We start from the raw sequence: 18,516 nt of genomic DNA, 5'->3' as shown, positions 1-18,516 counted from the left end.
GATCTTTTGAGGAAGCCGGTTTGTTACGTGAGACCTCGCTAGTAAGTCACACGAAGGAAGTGGAGTTAACTCTTTATTAGAAAAAAATAGGATCTGCACAGGAGTGTCAGGTGTAATGAGCATGGCAACTCCTCTTCTTTGATAAGTCTTGCCCCTATGAAGCAGTTGCGGAGACTGAAGTTCCTCACAGCTATCGAAGTCTCCTTCTCTTCAGCTCCCCCCCCCCCCAGCAATGAGAGACTGCGCCTGCGTGGCTGTCTTTGCTCCTCTCACTTCATGCCTCTTCTGGTGCTCATGGCAGCAAGATTTGGCTGCTAAGTTCACTTCCCTTCTGGGTGTGTATCTTGTTTGTTGCCTCAACTAGGAACAGAGGAAGCTGCCTTAGGCTGAGACAGACCATTGGTCCAACTAGCTCAGTACCATCCACACGGACTGGCAGCAGCTCTCAGGGCTTCAGACTAGGGAGCTTTTCCCGGTCTTACCTGGAGATGGGAGCTTCTGCATGCCAGGCACACTGCTGAGCTATGGCCCTGCCCCAATAGCAAAATGTCCTGGGGCAGCCCTATCTCAACAAAGTAAAGGTAAAGGGACCCCTGACCATTAGGTCCAGTCGCGGACGACTCTGGGGTTGCGGCGCTCATCTTGCTTTATTGGCTGAGGGAGCCGGTGTACAGCTTCCGGGTCATGTGGCCAGCATGACTAAGCCGAACCAGAGCAGTGCACGGAAACGCCGTTTACCTTCCTGCCGGAGCAGTACCTATTTATCTACTTGCACTTTGATGTGCTTTCGAACTGCCAGGTTGGCAGGAGCAGGGACTGAGCAACGGGAGCTCACGCCGTCACGGGGATTCGAACCGCCGACCTTCTGATCGGCAAGTCCTAGGCTCTGTGGTTTAACCCACAGTGCCACCCGTGTCCCTATCTCAACAAACCTTGCCATAAAAAAACCTGGGCAGATACGTGTCCTCTAAAAAAACCCCCAACAAAAATGTTCAAAAATGGGTCAAAGGAGCGGAGGAAGAAATCCCTTTTCCCGCTTTCCCAGCCCTCCTTCCAAAACGGTTATTTCTGAGCAGTGACAAAACACAACCTCTTTTGTCAGCTGCTTGCGTTCCTGGCTGACAGTCCTCTGGGGTTCCATTGTGCCGCCTCCTCAGGCTGTTGTTGGAGCAGCTCCTGGGAGCCAATCTCCATTCCTATGCAAGGTGCCATCCTGTCAATCACCAGCTTTCATTTCTCAAACTCCTGGACAATAGGAAACAGCGGGAGGACAAAAAGCTGTTGGGGAGGGAGGAGGAGAAGGGGGAGCCGAGTGCTGGAAGGAAGCAGCTGCAATTGCTGTTGAAAACCAGCCTCCGTCCTTACGGCCTTTTCAGCTTCGATTTCTTCAACGGACCAACAACTCTCCCCCTCACTTCCAAAACGCCAGCCGCCCATCACTTCCCCACCTTTGGTTCTGGTGTTGCTAATCTTCCTGGTGTCCCAAACTGGAAACAGGCCTCTCCTGTGCAACGGGTCACCGGCAGACCGTAACTTGCAAATAAAACTTTCTGGAAAGCAGCTTTCCAAGGACTGCCAAGACAAGCCAGAGAATAATACGTATAAAAAGTCATGGGGTAGCAAATTTAGAGCAACAGAGGCTCTAAATCCAGCTCAATTTCCTCCTAGCCTAAGCAGTGTGCACAAAGGAAATTAAACAAGCCTGGTTAGGTGCAGGAGGGGGGAATGAGAGACCTTCAACTTGTGCAAATGAAAGGCTGGGTTTTTGCATCTTTCAGAGAAGGCAGCTCTGCAGTGCCTGCCAGAGGGGGCAAAGTTTAATATGGCACTGTGGGGCAGCCTTCGCTTGCCCACTCGTAACTGGCTCCAATGGGGGATTCCTTTCCAACCTAAAGTATCTTATCCCCCACCCCCAGTGCAATCCAATACATGGCTCCAGGAAGGTAAGACCCACTGAATTCAGGGGGGGGGGGGCTTACTCCCAGGTAAGTGGATAGAAGAGTGCAGGCCCCTTATTTTCCTTTTTCTGTACATGAAGCAGCATCTCCCGCATAGCTGTCAACTTTTTCCTTTTCTTGCGAGGAATCCTATTCAGAATAAGGGAATTTCCCTTAAAAAAAGGGAAACATTGACAGCTATGCCCCCTCCCACCCGTGGCTTCTGTAAAGACACACCTTTTTGCTCAGGATTTGCTTGCCCTCTAAGATCACACCTTTTTTTATTTAAGTCCCCATTAAGATGTTTTATGGTATGCCTTTATACATCTGTTTTACTGGCTTTATGCATTTTTAAAAGGACACTATTTATAGTTCTCATGTTGTACACAGGGCTTTTTTTCCTTCTCCAGCTGGAGCTCCAGGTGGGCTCCATTGCCATTCAAAGAGAACAAGGGAGAAGTTCATGGTGAGCTCCAGACCTCTTTTTCTATAAAAAATGGCACTGGTTGTACACCAGTTTAAAATAAATAAATTTTTAAGCGGCTTAAGGTAAAGGTAAAGGGACCCCTACCATTAGGTCCAGTCGTGGCTGACTGGGGTTGCGGCGCTCATCTCGCTTTATTGGCCGAGGGAGCCAGCATACAGCTTCTGGGTCATGTGGCCAGCATGACTAAGGTGCTTCTGGCGAACCAGAGCAGCGCACGGAAACGCCGTGTACCTATTTATCTACTTGCACTTTGATGTGCTTTCGAACTGTTAGGTTGGCAGGAGCAGGGACCGAGCAATGGGAGCTCACCGCATTGTGGGGATCCGAACCACTGACCGTGGTTTAACCCACAGCCTTAAATAAGAAACACTGTGTTTGGTTTGTCTTCTTTTCCTAATATTTTAAAAACAAGGTGGTCTCAGCATCTTGTGAAACAGGCTTTGCCGGTAGAAATGCTTCCTACATCTACTGTTTATATAGTGCCACCAAGCAGTGCTAGCTCTTGATTGACAGAAAACACCCAGATCTTGCTGGAGAATTGAGTAGGGAAGTTGTGGCCTTCCAGACATTGCTGAATTTCATCTCCCATCAGCCCCAGCCAGCAAGGCCAGTGGATGATGGGAGCTGTAGTCTATCATCACCATCCAGAGGGCCACAGGTTCTGTTATGGACTGGTTGGACCACATGGAATGGTGGGAGGAACCTGCTGGGGAGCCTTAGAGAGATGATTACAGACTGGTTTCAGTATTATCAAGTGTTTGAGAAATTTAAATTAGATTAAAAAAGGGGCTTTTCCAGCGAAATCTCCAGATTGGAATCCGAGGTATTAAATTCAAAATGCAAAACTCTCTCCAAGGCATACAGACATCTCCTTGACTGGGAGTGGTAACAAGATTTTGGATCTGTCGTAACATTGCCCAAATGGGAAAATCTCTGGAGGAACAATTGGAAATTTACTACCTGTTATGCCATCAGGGAGAATTTCCTTAAAATGCAACACCGATGGCACCTAACTCCTCAGAAACTAGCCAAAAAAAGATGTTAAGAATCTCCTTTAACTTCAAACCAGAGGCATACTTATTGGGTATTATTGGTACAGACCTTTGTAATAAATTTAAGGATATTTTTCTCTATGCAATGGTGGCAGCAAGGGTTCTTATAGCCACAATGTAGAAAAGTGAAAAAGTTCCCTCAAGACAAGAGTGGGTCCAAAAAATGATTGACTATGCTGAATTAGCCTATCTGAAAAATTAAAAAACAAACCAAGGAAAGAATTTATTTCAAAATGGGAAGCATTTAAAATATACTTGAAAATTAATAATACTGACTTAAAATCCGTAGCAGCATTTGAATAATACCAGCAATATCGTTCACTAGTTATATAACATATTCTGAAGTGATTTGAGATAATAGCAATAACATGTATTGACAGCAAAGAATGGTAATTTGATTTATGGAGTAGATGGGACGTCGGACTTAAAAGGAAGAGACCATTACAGCTTATGGATTATGAAATTTATATTAATTATTTATGTAAGGTGTGACTGATGATATTCTTATTATGATGTAATTTGTCTTTTGTTGTTATGTGTTGAGCAAATAAAATAAAGAATTATTTAAAAAAAAAGAAAAAAGGAATGAGGTTTCTTCCTTTCTTTTTATTAAGGGGCCTTGCTTGTGTGAGAGATATGAAAAGAGCACGTTCACCAGCCTTCTCAGAACAATGGCTCCAGATGGAAGATGTAATTGATTTTGAAGAGCATGAACATCTGTAGAGCATGTGTCCCACTATCCCAATGGGTCGCTCATTTGGAAAAGAAAACCCCCTTCTCCTTGTGTGGATGGTGTGCAGAAACCAATGAAGCAGTCAGTCACTTCCTTACAGTAAGGACAATCCTGCACTTGCATGCACAGAGTAAGTGCTTTCTTACTCTCCAAAGCCTGGCTCGACAGTCAGTAGGTATGTTCAAGAACACTCAAAAGGAAAGGGATTTCAAGCGGGTGAAATAAGCGGAGGGGACAGCTTCTGTGCAGAAGCAACAAGCCAGCAATTTTTCACCGTAAAGCACTGCAAATTGTTTTTGAGAGCATCAGCATGGGACTTTTAAGAATGCTTAAAGAAACCGAGACGGTCGCAAACCATGCTGAACCCAAGACAGCAGTTTTGCAAGAAAAGGCCACAGTTCATTCAAGTGAAGTGGCTTTTCTCAGGATTAACTGATGACCGATATCAAGATGAACTACCAAGGGATCAGCAGAACCTCATTTAAATTGGCTAAGTGAAATCAATCGCACCCTGCTCTTAGAATTCATTAACTAACTAACTACAAATGCAACCTGCAACAAAATGTTGCAGTGTGGAGTGCTCCCTGTTTGGGATGCCAGATGCACCTCCGCCTCACTGAGTGCATCTATTTTGCTTCTACGCAGTCTTCCCTGCCACTCAATTTATTAGTTTGCATGATACCTCTCCATGCCCGGTGCCTTTATGGGCACAGAAGCAATGGCACTCAGAACCTGGAAGTAGAGGGGACGGTCATTATTCTTCACTTCTTCATTTGGACGATTCAGTGATGCATTGTCTATTACTTATCATTTTTCCATTGGAGGAGTTGGCCAGAGGACTGCAGCCAAGAGTGGAAGTCATGAACTACAGAGCCTCCCATTCAACCTTTTCCAGCTATGATTGCATGATCTCGGACAAGCTGCGATTTCTCATTCACAGCCCTCCAAGCCTCTGAAATACAGTGGTACCTCGGGTTAAGAATTTAATTCATTCTGGAGCTCCGTTCTTAACCTGAAACTGTTCTTAACCTGAGGTACCACTTTAGCTAATGGGGCCTCCCACTGCCGCAGCGCAGCCACCACATGATTTCTGTTCTCATCCTGAAGTTCTTAACCAGAGGTACTATTTCTGGGTTAGCGGAGTCTGTAACCTATGGTTACCAGATTTTTTTTCAATGAATCCGGAGACTTTTTTTTTTTAAAGCTGAGTAGCAACAAGGAGTCAGTAGTGAGGATGGTGAGGCAAAAGACCCTGGGCCCAAGCACATATGCATATTGCATAAAGGTGCAAAGCCCTTCTTTTGCACCCTGTGAAACATAAATGCCCAGAGTTTTAAAAAAACTGGGCAACGCCCGCCCACGACTCCCAAGCACCCCCAACAGTCAAAACAAAGGAGGAAGGGGGCAGGAGATGGGGGGGGGGCTCGGAAGTCACAGTTGCCCAGTTTTTTAAAACCTCTGCGGATTTTTGTTTCCCAGGGTAAGAAGGGCTTTGCACCTTGCCCGGAAGAGAAACCACGTGCCTTGCACCTCTCCTGGGCAATGGCGTGCTGCCCGCCTGTGACTCCCAAGCCTTCCTTTATCTCCTGCCCCCTTCCCCCTTTGTTTTGACAGATCGGGGGAGGCTCAAGAGTCGCAGGCAGGCAGCCGTTGCCCAGGAGGTTATGCAATATAATAGTTCTGCAACACCTGAGCTGTAAGATCTCCACAGCACTGTTCTCTATCTCTCTACTTTTGTAGCAAGATCTATCTCTGCTCATGGCCTTCTCTCTTCAAGCCTCACCACCCTCAGTGTTGCGCACAAGACACATCATATGGGGACTTCCGGCGAGGAAAAATGGTGGGTGCCACGGCAGTGAGCAGCTCCTGAAGCCAGCCAGAGCCAACTGCGCTACCAGGCTGGCTCTGGGCTGCTGAGGCTGCCACTGCCACGTTTCCCGGGGACAGATTTGTAAATCTGGGGACATTCCGGGGACGGAATTTGTCCAGGGACAGATTTGCAAATCCGGGGAGTGTCCCTGGGAACCAGAACCCTACTATAACCTGAAGCGTCTGTAACCCGAGGTACCACTGTATGGGAAAAGGACGGACCTACCTTACAGGGTGGCTGTTAAAATGTTGCTTGACATAATAAGTGAAGCACTTTGGATGACACAGTATTACTAGCCACCAGAGACTACATTATTTGTTTATAAGCACATACCTAAAATTACTATACAAAAATAGAAATGGAGGGGCCCTGCCTGCAGACTTCTAATTCAATAGACATGATTTTAAAAAAGAAAGAATGGGGAGGGAACAGGAAGATAAGCAAATTCAGATACTAATTCTTGCTAGGTGGGAAGGTCCCAGAGGGAGCTGATCCTGGAAGTTCCCGGTGGCAGTTTGTGGCAGCTGAGCCAATGGAAGGAGCCTTGCTGTTTCACTTCGCCCTCTAGTGCTGCCAGGTAAAAATGCTCCAATGAAGACAGTTCTGGGAGAGAAGCCAACAGCTCTTTAATGGGAGGCTTCAGATCAGAATCTCTTTATTATAATTCCCCTTGCAAAATTATTCCTGTTTTTGTATTTATTGCAACAATATACTTATCAGGGGCACAATCTAGTGAAAATTCCATTGATTTCAATTCAGTGCATACTTAACTGTAGATGTGCTTAAACCACGGGCTGAAATGGGCCTTGAGTTTTAAAGTGTGTGTGTGTGTGTGTGTGTGTGTGTGTGTGTGTGTAATCTCCAGCATCTGGATAAAGTCCAACACCTGCAATTCCTGTTCTCTTTATCAAGCATTTATATTTGATGAATCAGCTTATTTATTGCCTTTCACTACAGCCTTGATATCTATTGCGTCAATTTGACATATGCTTTTGTTTCCAATGTCCCAAAAATATTCATGGAAAACTATACTTTCAAAGCTAGACTGATTTTTACCCTTTTGACTGTGTGTTCTTGCTCTGCCCACAAACTGCTATAAATGTTTTGGTTTTGCGATTTTTTAAAGAAAACTAGTTTGATTCAGTACTGGTCATTTGCTCTGTATTTAATGATTTTATAATGCTTTAATTATCTTATTACACACCACCAATATTTTTTTTTAAAATTCAGTTGGTGTCTTATAAATAAAACACATTTTTAAAAAATGCTTCTGGAAAGACATCCTCCTTGATAAAGGTACAATGTCACATACAGTATTAAAGGAGACAGTAAAATATCCAGCGGAACTAACACTGAGGGCCTATCCAAAGCTGTTACTTTTATTGTGCCATTAGCAACTTTTTAAAATGTAGTCCTCAACTGGTGTAGGAAGTGGTCCTGATTTTCACTGGGACCCCAGCACATAGGGGGAAGAAACCCTTTGTGCCCCAAACAAGATTCAGGTGAAAACTGCCTCGGCACAACAACTCATGTTAGGAAAGAAACTCCCATTGCTGCCACATTCAACAGAAAGATTGGCACTTGTGGTGCTCTATTAGTGGAAACTAAAGGGACGCGGGTGGCGCTGTGGGTAAAAGCCTCAGCGCCTAGGGCTGCCGATCAAAAGGTCGGCAGTTCGAATCCCCGCGGTGGGGTGCGCTCCCGTTGTTTGGTCCCAGCGCCTGCCAACCTAGCGGTTCGAAAGCACTCCCGGGTGCAAGTAGATAAATAGGGACCGCTTACTAGCGGGAAGGTAAACGGCGTTTCCGTGTGCGGCTCTGGCTCGCCAGAGCAGCGGTGTCATGCTGGCCACGTGACCCAGAAGTGTCTCCGGACAGCGCTGGCCCCCGGCCTCTTGAGTGAGATGGGCGCACAACCCTAGAGTCTGTCAAGACTGGCCCGTACGGGCAGGGGTACCTTTACCTTTAAAGGGAAGAGTGAAGCATATATAACTCCCTATTACAATGTACAGAGGGCTAACTATTCTGAAATGAGTAGTTCTGGGAATATCTGTGGCAGATACAGTACTGATTTATAAAACACTTCCACTGTTTAATATAATTAAAAAATATAAAAATTTGATTGAGTTCACATGAGAATGTGAGAACAAAATAATTAATGTCATGTTTACTGTGGATGCATTAATTTGAGGGAGAGGGACTTTGATAATACAATCTGTAAATGAAGGCCTTATCAAGATTAACTGAGCCATTTAAGTGTCATGCACAAAATCTCTAAATCTATGGAGCTTAACCATACAATAAATGCTACTCTTCTGCTTTTAGACATGGAAACTGTGTTATGAAGAAGGGAGCCTTGTGACACTTCTTAATGATTCCAAAGTAATCTTCATCCTCTGATTCTATTCTCAGTCTAATGTGGACTGGAACTGCCCCATATCATGTGTTCTTCATTTGGACTTCATGAAACTGATCGCCTACGTTTCTAAGAGGCAGAAGTCCTTTCTTCTAGTTAAAAGTTTCCTTGCAGATGAAGATAACATCCACACAATTACTTAAGAACATTTATTTATAACATGATATAAAAGAAATGAGATATGAACATTTTTATTTGAACAATAGTAAGTGGCTTCTTATACTTACATTGGTTGTGCTCATTGTATAATATATACACAATGAACATAATTACATTTGTACACAAACTTAACTGGGAACTGAATACCTGCTTATTGCTGTACATACCCTATTCCAAAAGAGGAAGAGCCCAGTACCTCAAGATTCCTAACCCTTCATTTTTGTTTAAAGTAAGAGAGAGAGAGAGAGAGAGAGAGAGAAAAGTAAACACTAACATTCATGTCTATGTTGAGGACAGTATGGGAGAAACTGACGTTGCAACTTGACCGAGAAATAATTACAGATCAGAAATAGAGCACATCTTAACTCGGCAATAATAATAATAATAATAAATGGCAGATTTTAAATAGGGCATAAAACATTTACAAATCAAAAGGTGAAAACAATACATGATTCATTTTCAGAAGCATAACTGAGGTTTAAGTGGTGATCTGTAAAAGCAACCCATGAAAAAGGCTAAAAAGGAAGCAAACTTAATTAAATTCATTTTTTTAAAATAAAAAAACCTTACACCAGGGAAAAACCACTTGCGAAGGTTCCGATTGTAGGCCGCACATTTGAAAAAGAAGCCTTAATGATGTGGATGGAAGTCATAGTAGCAGCAGGCTGGTGTCAGAAGAACTATCTCCAAACTGTTGAGGGTACCGTGGGAGGCATTTAAAGCTCTCTTGGAATAAACATTTTCCATGAAGTGATAAAAAATGATGCTCTGTGGCCAAAAGCATCAGAACTATGAATTTCATAGATTTAATAAAATTGACTGTACAGTATCTTCTTTCCGTAGGTCCGTTTTGTTAGCCGTGAATCGTTTCAGCAGAAGCTGGAAGAGCTGGAAAAAAAAAGCTGAGTGAGGTTTATTGCAAACAAGCCACTGAAAGAGAAGAATGTGGGGTTTTCTTTTTGAACCTGGACAGAGATAATGGGGACCACCTTCTGTAAAATGTGATTATCCATAATCTGAAGTAATCCTAATGGAAGAGCAACCCTGTAGCTGGATCAGATCAAAGCCCCATCTAGCTCAGTCATCTTCCTCCCTGATGGTCTGCCATTGACAGAATTATCCTCCATGAATCTCTAATGTTCTTTAAAAGTTAGACTCTGTCCCGAATCAGCTGCCTATCAGTTTTCACTGGGTTTTAGCACCCACAAAATATTATCTGGGGTGTGTGTCACTCAACACACAGGCACTGATTTTGACAGCACGTGGGGGGGGGGGGGCTTGAGGGCACAGGAGAGAAAGAGTTTGATGCTAACCACACAGACACGACTCCTGTACATTATTTTCTAAGAGGTGGTAGGAAGCCTTGTGTTTGGGTCAGAAAGGTGACATTTCTTGTATCCTAAGAACAAAGGCATAAAACTCAAGACTGGTGGCTCTGTGGCAGAGGACATGCTTTTCAGAGATCCCAAGTTCTAGCCCCATCATCTCCACTTCGAGAGATGAGGTGGCATATGATGGGAGAGACCCTGGAGAGAAAGCCACTGCCAGGCAGAACAGACCGTACTGAGCCTGACACACAAATACTTTGTATTGGCAAAAGGCAGCTTCCAGCGTTATCCCCAAGGTTAGTATTTGGACGTTCCAAATGATTTACCAAGACCAACCCTTAACTGGTGTTTTAGATGCCTGCCGTAACACTGCAGCAGTGCTTACGAACCTCTGCCAGTGCATGCTTATGCTATCTCTGGCCTGGCCACAGAAACATCTAAGATGTTTGCTTTATTTCAAAGTTTTCTTTTGATTTTATTTTTTTAATATTAGAAGCAAAACTATAGTGCATGCTGTTATAATACATTTTGGCAGTCTACATTTCCTAAATCAAACCTGCTGCTGTTGAGTTTCCTCTTGAAGTCTGTGCTGGCATCTCAAACGAAGAAATAGTATCCTCTTGTTCATGAATGCTGGTTTCTTCACTCTCTTCTGTGCTGCTTTCAGGTTTGTGGTTTGCAACTGGGGCCTCGTTCTTCAGGCTGGGGGGGGGGGACAATCTAAGTTTAGAGTTTCCTCTAACTTCTAATTGGGTTAACTGATATTGTACACCATTTCAATAAAAGCCTAAAATACAAAAATACTAGTTGTGGTGTATATAGGATTATGAGATCACGTAACCCAATCTCGGAATCTATGCTTTGCTAGAAGAGTGGGGGGAAACATCAGTACTGCTTTCTACTTCACACACACATGGCATTTTTAAAATAAGACCTAAGAAATCAGATTACATATTTTTTCATTTTATTTATCCTGAGTGCCTGATGGGTGTCCTTCAGAAGAGCATTCCACAATTTGGGTATGGCCACTACGAGGGCTATGTCTTCCTGAAGACAGCAAGCTTATTTCTGCAGTGAAGACACCTAGAGGAGCTTCTGTAGATGATGTTAAAGCACGGTCAGATTCACAGGACTAGGCAACCCCTAAACCAAATCAACTTGCTAGGAACACCTTCTGAATGGTGAGTGACTATACTGTTTCTGGTTTTGGGTCATTAAAGACTTGGACAGGGATCCAAAAGACTGCAGGCTCACCAAGGTCCTCACGCTTTCCTTTCCTGACTCAGCCCTTTGCATCCCCTCCTCCTACCCCAAAATAATTTCCGAAGGTCAGGGCTCTCGTGGAAAGGCTTGCAATGTTTCAAGAGGGGCTGCCTCCTAGGTATACACCAAAGTGCTTTGCAAGTAGGCACGGGCTTCTTTCGATCCCAGCCTTGTAGTTTTCCAACTGGAAGTGGAATGAATTTGGAATAAATTTTGACACCTTTATCATGTTAAAAGGCAAAGGTAAAGGGACCCCTGACCATTAGGTCCAGTCGTGACCGACTCTGGGGTTGCGGCGCTCATCGTGTTTTATTGGCCGAGGGAGCCGGCATACAGCTTCCGGGTCATGTGGCCAGCATGACTAAGCCGCTTCTGGTGAACCAGAGCAGCGCACGGAAACACTGTTTACCTTCCCGCCGGAGCGGTACCTATTTATCTACCTGCACATTGACGTGCTTTCAAACTGCTAGGTTGGCAGGAGTAGGGACCGAGCAACGGGCACTCACTCCATCGGGGGGATTCGAACCGCCGACCTTCTGATCGGCAAGTACTAGGCTCTGTGGTTGAACCCACAGTGCCAACCATGTCCCACTTTATCATGCTAATGTTTTCAAAATGGGAAAATCTATTTCAAAGCCTTTGGAAGACAGGAACTTTTACATTAGCTTTCACATGCTATGTAAAAGGCCAACACAGCTGGTTTTTAATGGCTGTGAGACTACTTTAATTCCTTTATTTAAAAGTTCGGCAGTGATCCAGAAACAAACTGGACAATTTTACATTTTAAAAAAATGCTCTTGAAACCTATATTATGTGATAGCTTCAACCAATTAGCACTCGGTACTTTATTTTCAGGTCCCAGAAATAACTACCTGAAGTGGTAAAGCAAGGGCTGATATGGAGGGGGTAACTGTTAGTTTGTCAATCCCCTCCTATGAAGTGAAAAGAAATAGAATGCAGGGGTAAAGTCTCCCCCTAAATTTGCAGATATGGAATCACTGCAATGACTTCTGGTTTTACTGCAAAGCCCCACACAGCTGCTGTTACTAGTAAGTTAGATTTGCTTTACCTGAAGTCAGCATCTTGTGTCTCTTCTACTTTTTTTAGCTTTTCAGAAGCCTCATAGGGAGTCCCCTCCTTTGGCTCTAAGACATCTGGTGACAGCTGACCTTCATTTTTTGGTAACTGAGGGTAAAAAATAAAAGTGAATAAGAAATGTTAGCTATTTGAAGTACCTAAGTTGAAGAGGTGTGTAGATAGAAGAGTTTTATTTTCTGTTTTTAATTTCAGTTACTCAATCTCCTGCATTTAGGTTGGTGCACTTTTTAAAGCTGTCTCTAATGAACAAGCAGAATTCAGTTTGGGACAACCAGGAGGCACCAAGGAAAGAAAAACGGGGAGGTAAAGTTTCAAAGGTACATACGCTAAAAACACTTTTGTTCAGGAGCATTTAAGAAGCACATCATTGTGTTCTCTGTGTCATGAGCAGAGAACACAGAGATGTGCTTTCTAAGTGCCTCTAAGGAAGAAATCTATTTTGAAATATGTTTGGCCAACAATATCTTTATTTTTGTGTACCCTTGAGATTTCACATCCCTCTTTCTCCCAGTTAATTGTAGACTATCTGAACTCTGCACTGTTTACCCAACATTTGCTCAGTGATTTGTAGTAACCCAAACTATAATTTCAGTTTGAAAGCATGCTCTGCAAAAGAGAAAGAAGACTAGAAAAGTGGTAAAAATGTAGATAAGAGCTCCAGGCTAACTAATTAAGCAAGTTCTAGAGGTGCCTTTGTGGGGAAGGTTTTGGTTCTATATTTTCTGACCCCAGTTCCTTATTTTCTCAATGTATGCCAATAAATTTCTGTGATCAGGAAAAAGCAGTACCTGTGTAATAAAACCAGCATGATGTTCATTTGGATGATCATTATTCTTATCCTCTGGACGATCATTATCTTTAATCCAAGGGGAGTCTTCTGCACAATTTTGATGGCTCTGGTCTGCATCACTTCCTCTAATGGCATACTCTAATTCCTTGGTAATGCATACAAAATCATCCTTCCTTTGGTTCTGCAGAGAATATTTGATTTATTGTGAACAAACAAGGCAACTAACTGGCAGTACAATGATAAAGACACTGGTTAGTTAGCAAACAAAACAACAGGGCCCCTCTGGACATCATTTTTAAAGCACATTCCTAAGATTTGTGCTCATGGTGCTGTCTGGGTGCCTTCAATACTGTTTGTGCCTTCAAAGGTTTTGGAGTGGTCACACTCCTTCGCTTGCACTCAGTGCATATTCTGTAACTTCCTGCTGAAATACTGTAACTTTTTATACCAAAAATGTTCTGGTTATTTTTGTCCCACTTCTGTTGTGCTCTAACCCCTCCAGACAGCAGTAATGTGGTAGCATGTCGTGGCATCGCCAAACAAATCTACCATTAAAGCACCATTATTGTGTCAAAAACATATTGCAGAATATGCCCGCAATATAACGTCAGTCTGGAGGGACCCACAGATTGTTAACTTCCTTGTAGAAAACATCAGGTGCCAAAGAGAACAACAACTACCAGACTTTTAGAAGAAATCTGAAGGTAGCCCTGTTTAGGGAAGCTTATAATGTTTAATGTATCACAGTATTTTAATATTCTTTTGGAAGCCGCCCAGAGTGGCTGGGGAAGCCCAGCCAGATGGGCGGGGGTATAAATAATAAATTATTATTATTATTATTATTATTATTATTATTATTATTATTATTATATTATTATCTTACATGATACTCCTCCTGTACACGACACATAGGTACCGATATAATGGGTGGTCACTAAACACCTGCAGCACAGGAGCTTGCAATTGCCTGTACCTTTCCTGTGCACCAAACGTGTCCACACGGACTAACTGCTCAAAACACTTTTTTAAAAACCAAAGAGTAGACCTCTCTATCTTTTAGTGATGCTACTGTCCATTCCAAAAAGCAGGGAGGAAGCTGCTAATCTTCTTGGGGAGAAAGATTGCTCTAAGACCATGAGGAGTCTCCAATATCCCTCACTCCTCTGGGATTAGTGGGGCTTAATATAAACACGAATAGTTTGGCATTACACTATCTGTTTCCACTCCAGGCCAACATTTTCCTTACCCTCACAACAGGAACAAAAGCTCTACCTGACTGGACAAAAGAACTTCCTTCACAATATCTGTTTCCACATCCTTATCCAGATTTTGGAGGCAGCACAGAAGTCAGTCCTCAGCCATAAACTGAGGCTCTAAGAGCTTCTGTCTGTCAAGGAGAGGGTTGTGGGGGGATGAACGTGTGGCATACCTGAGACAACTTAAAAGGATTCTCTCTGACAAGGGATGGGCTTTGTGATGGGGACAGATCTGAGACACCAATAATATTCAGTCCTTTCTTCTTCTCTCTTAGACAAGCCTGCTGATGTCTCTTTATTCTTTCCATCTGCTCTTCCACTGTCATCCGGGGACGAGCACTTTCTGCCAAGCATAGCTGCTCTACTGCACTTCTTGGCCTCTCCTTGAAAGGAAAGAAATGTATGGTAAAAAAAAAAGCACTTCTGAAAAAGGAAGCAATGTTTGAGGGACACCTTTACTCTGCTGTTGCAATGGGATATACCATGCTATTCCCAATACACAGAAACTGGCATGATTTGAAGCAACAAGGTTAACTACACAGAATGTGAATCTAGAATTTTTAATCCATGTCAAAGATTTCCATCCACAGAATGCATTGCACTGTGATAAATGCCATAAAATACCACTGCCTCTATTCAAAGAGCACCATCTAAAAAACTCACCAATAGCCTTATGGAACTAGAACTGATTACAATAATGCTGAACAAACTCTCATCTCTGATTCACAGAATGAGGTTGTACTGATGGAGTGAAAGCACTCTATTTTGTAAGGCAAGTTGTTTTTTGTCTACTGCCTATCAATGATGCTGCAGATAAATGCGACTGGGGAGAGGAGGCGGGGAAGAGATAGGTGCTGTGCTATTTAAAGACTAGCTCTTCATATTTCATCATGAATCAGCTGCACTTTTTCAGTAAGGCATTCAGATCCCTGTGTATTTGGCCAAGGATCCAGGGAGTGACAGGGTGGTGTTGATGTTCTCATATATACAATATGCAGAAGCCCACTGGGCATTATGGAAAACATGCACTTGATGGATGGTGGCAATCCGGCAAGTCAATCTTTTTCTCTGCTATATGAAATTGTTCTCTGTCTTCCCATCACAGTCCTTCTGAATATTGTGCCAAGCAGGAGCATTGCCATGATGATCTTATACTACATGTTGGGCAGTGGTGGCGTCTGCTGGTGTAAGAGTAGCCACACAGTTGCACTGGTGCAATGCCCTGAGTTGATGTGCAATGCAGATGGAGAGCTGGAGGCAGCAAGGGATACAATTCAAAAGTAGTAAATACCGTTCTTAGATCTATCTTCTTAGTTTTCCTTAAAGTCACATAGGAAGCTATTGTTGAAGATTCAGGTGTTGGTGACTTTGTTCTGGGAGGCACAACTCCAATGGGAAAATGAGAGCCTATAAAACAAGAGGGGTATTGTAAAGACCTTAACACAAACTCTAGATGCAGTTAATGTGAAACATGTTTTATCATGCAGTTATCATATTTCAGCACCTGCCTAACAATAAGTCTGCTCATAATAAGGATTTTAAATTACATTACATTGAAATCTAATGATTATAGATAAAAGCTAGGTCTGAAGAAGTAATGATTCTAGAATGATGGACCCCAAGTGCTGGTACTTCTCTTTTAAGATCCATGTACAAGTACACAATCTTTGATGCCAAGGAGCCTTAGACCCTGATCGTTCCACTCCTGTGTTGCCCACAATTTCTGCACTCCTATTCTGCCAATAGTGCTTTATGAGGTGTAAGAAGGGAGACAGATGGTGGTGGATTCACTACAGCAGTTGCTGAAAGTGGGGCACTCACTGGATTAAGCAAGAGAAACCCCAGGACTATGCAACCAGAATAGGCTTTGGGGAGGGGGGTTGAGATGGATTAACAATAAGAGCTTAACTTTTCTGCCATGTGTTTGGACAATAAGTTGCTGAGAGTTCAGTTATATTTACTGCTTACTTTGAGAATATCTGTCTTGTATGGGTTGGTTTGTTTTTTAAAAAAAAACATTTGTTATTAATGTTTGGTTTTGAATTACCATTGTTACAAGCTGTTTTGGGAATTCCTATTAAAAAGACACACACACACACCAGTGACTAACGAAACAGAATATTTATAATGTTATTAACAAAACGTTTTGACTTCCACCTTCAACGGATGCTGACACAGATGATGTGTTCAGTCATCAAAGCTCTATAAATGCAATCTTAGAAACAGTATCTTTTTTTACTGGTGCTTCCTTTGAGCCCAGGGCTTCCTGTCTGCTGATTATCTTGCCCTTTAAGAGTTTTTTTGGTGGCTATCACTCCGGCACAGCGAGTTTCTGAGCTGGGGGCCTTGTATTCTGATCCCTGACTTATGTGTTTCACCTGGACAAAGTGCGGTTCATGCCTATGGTATATTCTACTTCTGATAGGTCTCAAGAGGTGGTGTTGCTCTCTTTTTGTCCCAATCCTTCCTGCTCCCAAGAACATCACTGCCATTTGTAGTGGGGAAATTCGACCATCTCAGCAAGCACACAGTAGGAGAGCTTTGAATGTCTGGCGCGCTTTGAGATTTTATTTGCTACACGCAACTGAGTTTAGAACGTTGGTAAGGCAATACTAAAAATCTCAATTTTAGTGGAGATCTAACAACCAAGAAATCATCATTTTTTGGGGTATCTATTAGCAACTCATACATAAATTAATCTTGCAGCAACCCTAAAAAAGAAACTTGTGTGAACAAGAAAAGCAGACACTGCCCTCACAAAAAACCCCCACTACATAAGAAAAACTTTTTATGTCCCACAAAACTGGGAAACACAAAAGAACAAATTCAGTTTGTACTATATACATGATTTGGGTTTTGCAACGTTATATTTAGAGGTATGGAAACCCAATCCTAAAACAGAAAAAAGAAAAGAGCACTTTGCACCTATATTTTGTGAAGAAGGAGCAGGGTATGTGCAAAGGGGGGGGGGGAACCTATCAATTTTCTACAGTTTCTCTGTACTACTTTTAATTGGCTCAAGACTCCATTACAGAACAGTAAAACACAAACAAATCCTCACAGTGCAAATATCAACAGGCCATAATATTCTATGTATAAAACAATATTTATATTGTGTATTCCTTGTCACAGCATGTAAGCAGGATTTTGGAGCGTGGCCACTTTCTGCCAGCTTTCGTCTAAGGAACTTAAAATACAATCCTAATCCTTTTATGTAGGTACACCCACATAAATGACAATTAAAATCAATGCAGCATGCCCAGATCTCCCTCCTTGTTCTCAAAGCAGTGCAGGTGGTTGACAATTCAACACTGGATCCTTAAAAATGGGTTTCATCTTGCTTTAACTGTTACTTTTAACACTTTGGTCTGATGGAATGTATTACTCCAGCAGGAAATGGTACATTGCCACTAGGATTCTTTATTTTAAACTAGCAGCATCATAGCCAGAGCTGCTCAGGAATTCCAAGAAACCATATATATATTTTTGGTAAGGTTCAGATTGCTATCTTAATTCCAAATGGCATCCATTTGTATCCAAACAGATGAAAACCTGCTCCTTGATCACAGGGACCATCATGCAAGATTTTGTGAAGGTATCTTAAGAGGTGTCCAAATGCAGAGAGAAGAGACAAACAACTTTCCAAAATACATAGTAGATACTTTAATTAGATAAGAGGATTTTATTACTGGCTATCCTGCAAGATGTTTTCCCCTCCACTTTTGGAAAGACAGATGTGGTAAAACTTTCTATGCATACTGATGGAAAGAAGTATTGCACCATAGTTTTAAAAAGCTGCATTGCTTTGTGCCTTGCATCTCCCAGGCCTGCTGCATGGTAGTTTTGACAGCTCCAATGAAATGTATGTGACTAAACCGCTGATCACTAGTTGTGCGATGAATGCGATTAGCAGAATAAACACACAGGTTAACGTTCCCTACCTAAGCCCCTAAAGCTCTCAGACTGAGTTAATAGGATTTACTCTGAGACTTTAGTTCACCACTTCCTCTGCTGTAAGCAGATGCAAGGACAATTGTCTTATTAAAGCATCAATTTTGGTTTATTAGATTGCTGAAAGAAGCTGCACACATTTGCCTTATCTGACCATCTCTCTCTAGTACAGGAGCA

At 42.7% G+C, this 18,516-nt stretch overlaps 1 protein-coding gene across 22 annotated transcripts in view; it reads right to left on the bottom strand.

Annotated features, from left to right (window-relative positions):
• Window positions 1-8,629: 8,629 nt before the first annotated feature.
• PLEKHA5 (pleckstrin homology domain containing A5) overlaps window positions 8,630-18,516 on the bottom strand; it is a 182,033-nt gene continuing 172,146 nt past the window's right edge. For all 22 annotated transcript variants that reach the window (XM_077935272.1, XM_028746840.2, XM_077935257.1 and 19 more), the window contains 6 exons: window positions 15,680-15,795; window positions 14,562-14,771; window positions 13,131-13,313; window positions 12,314-12,429; window positions 10,538-10,683; window positions 8,630-9,541 (listed from right to left, as the gene is read on the bottom strand). In XM_077935272.1, the coding sequence (XP_077791398.1) occupies window positions 9,507-9,541; window positions 10,538-10,683; window positions 12,314-12,429; window positions 13,131-13,313; window positions 14,562-14,771; window positions 15,680-15,795 (806 nt within the window). In that variant the 3' untranslated portion in view covers window positions 8,630-9,506. The remainder of the gene's footprint in view (window positions 9,542-10,537; window positions 10,684-12,313; window positions 12,430-13,130; window positions 13,314-14,561; window positions 14,772-15,679; window positions 15,796-18,516) is intronic.

Source organism: Podarcis muralis, chromosome 10, assembly GCF_964188315.1.
Source record: "Podarcis muralis chromosome 10, rPodMur119.hap1.1, whole genome shotgun sequence".
Taxonomy (NCBI): Eukaryota; Metazoa; Chordata; class Lepidosauria; order Squamata; family Lacertidae; genus Podarcis; species Podarcis muralis.
The sequence above is the reverse complement of the archived record's forward strand: the minus strand, read 5'-3'. Positions and strand labels throughout refer to the sequence as shown.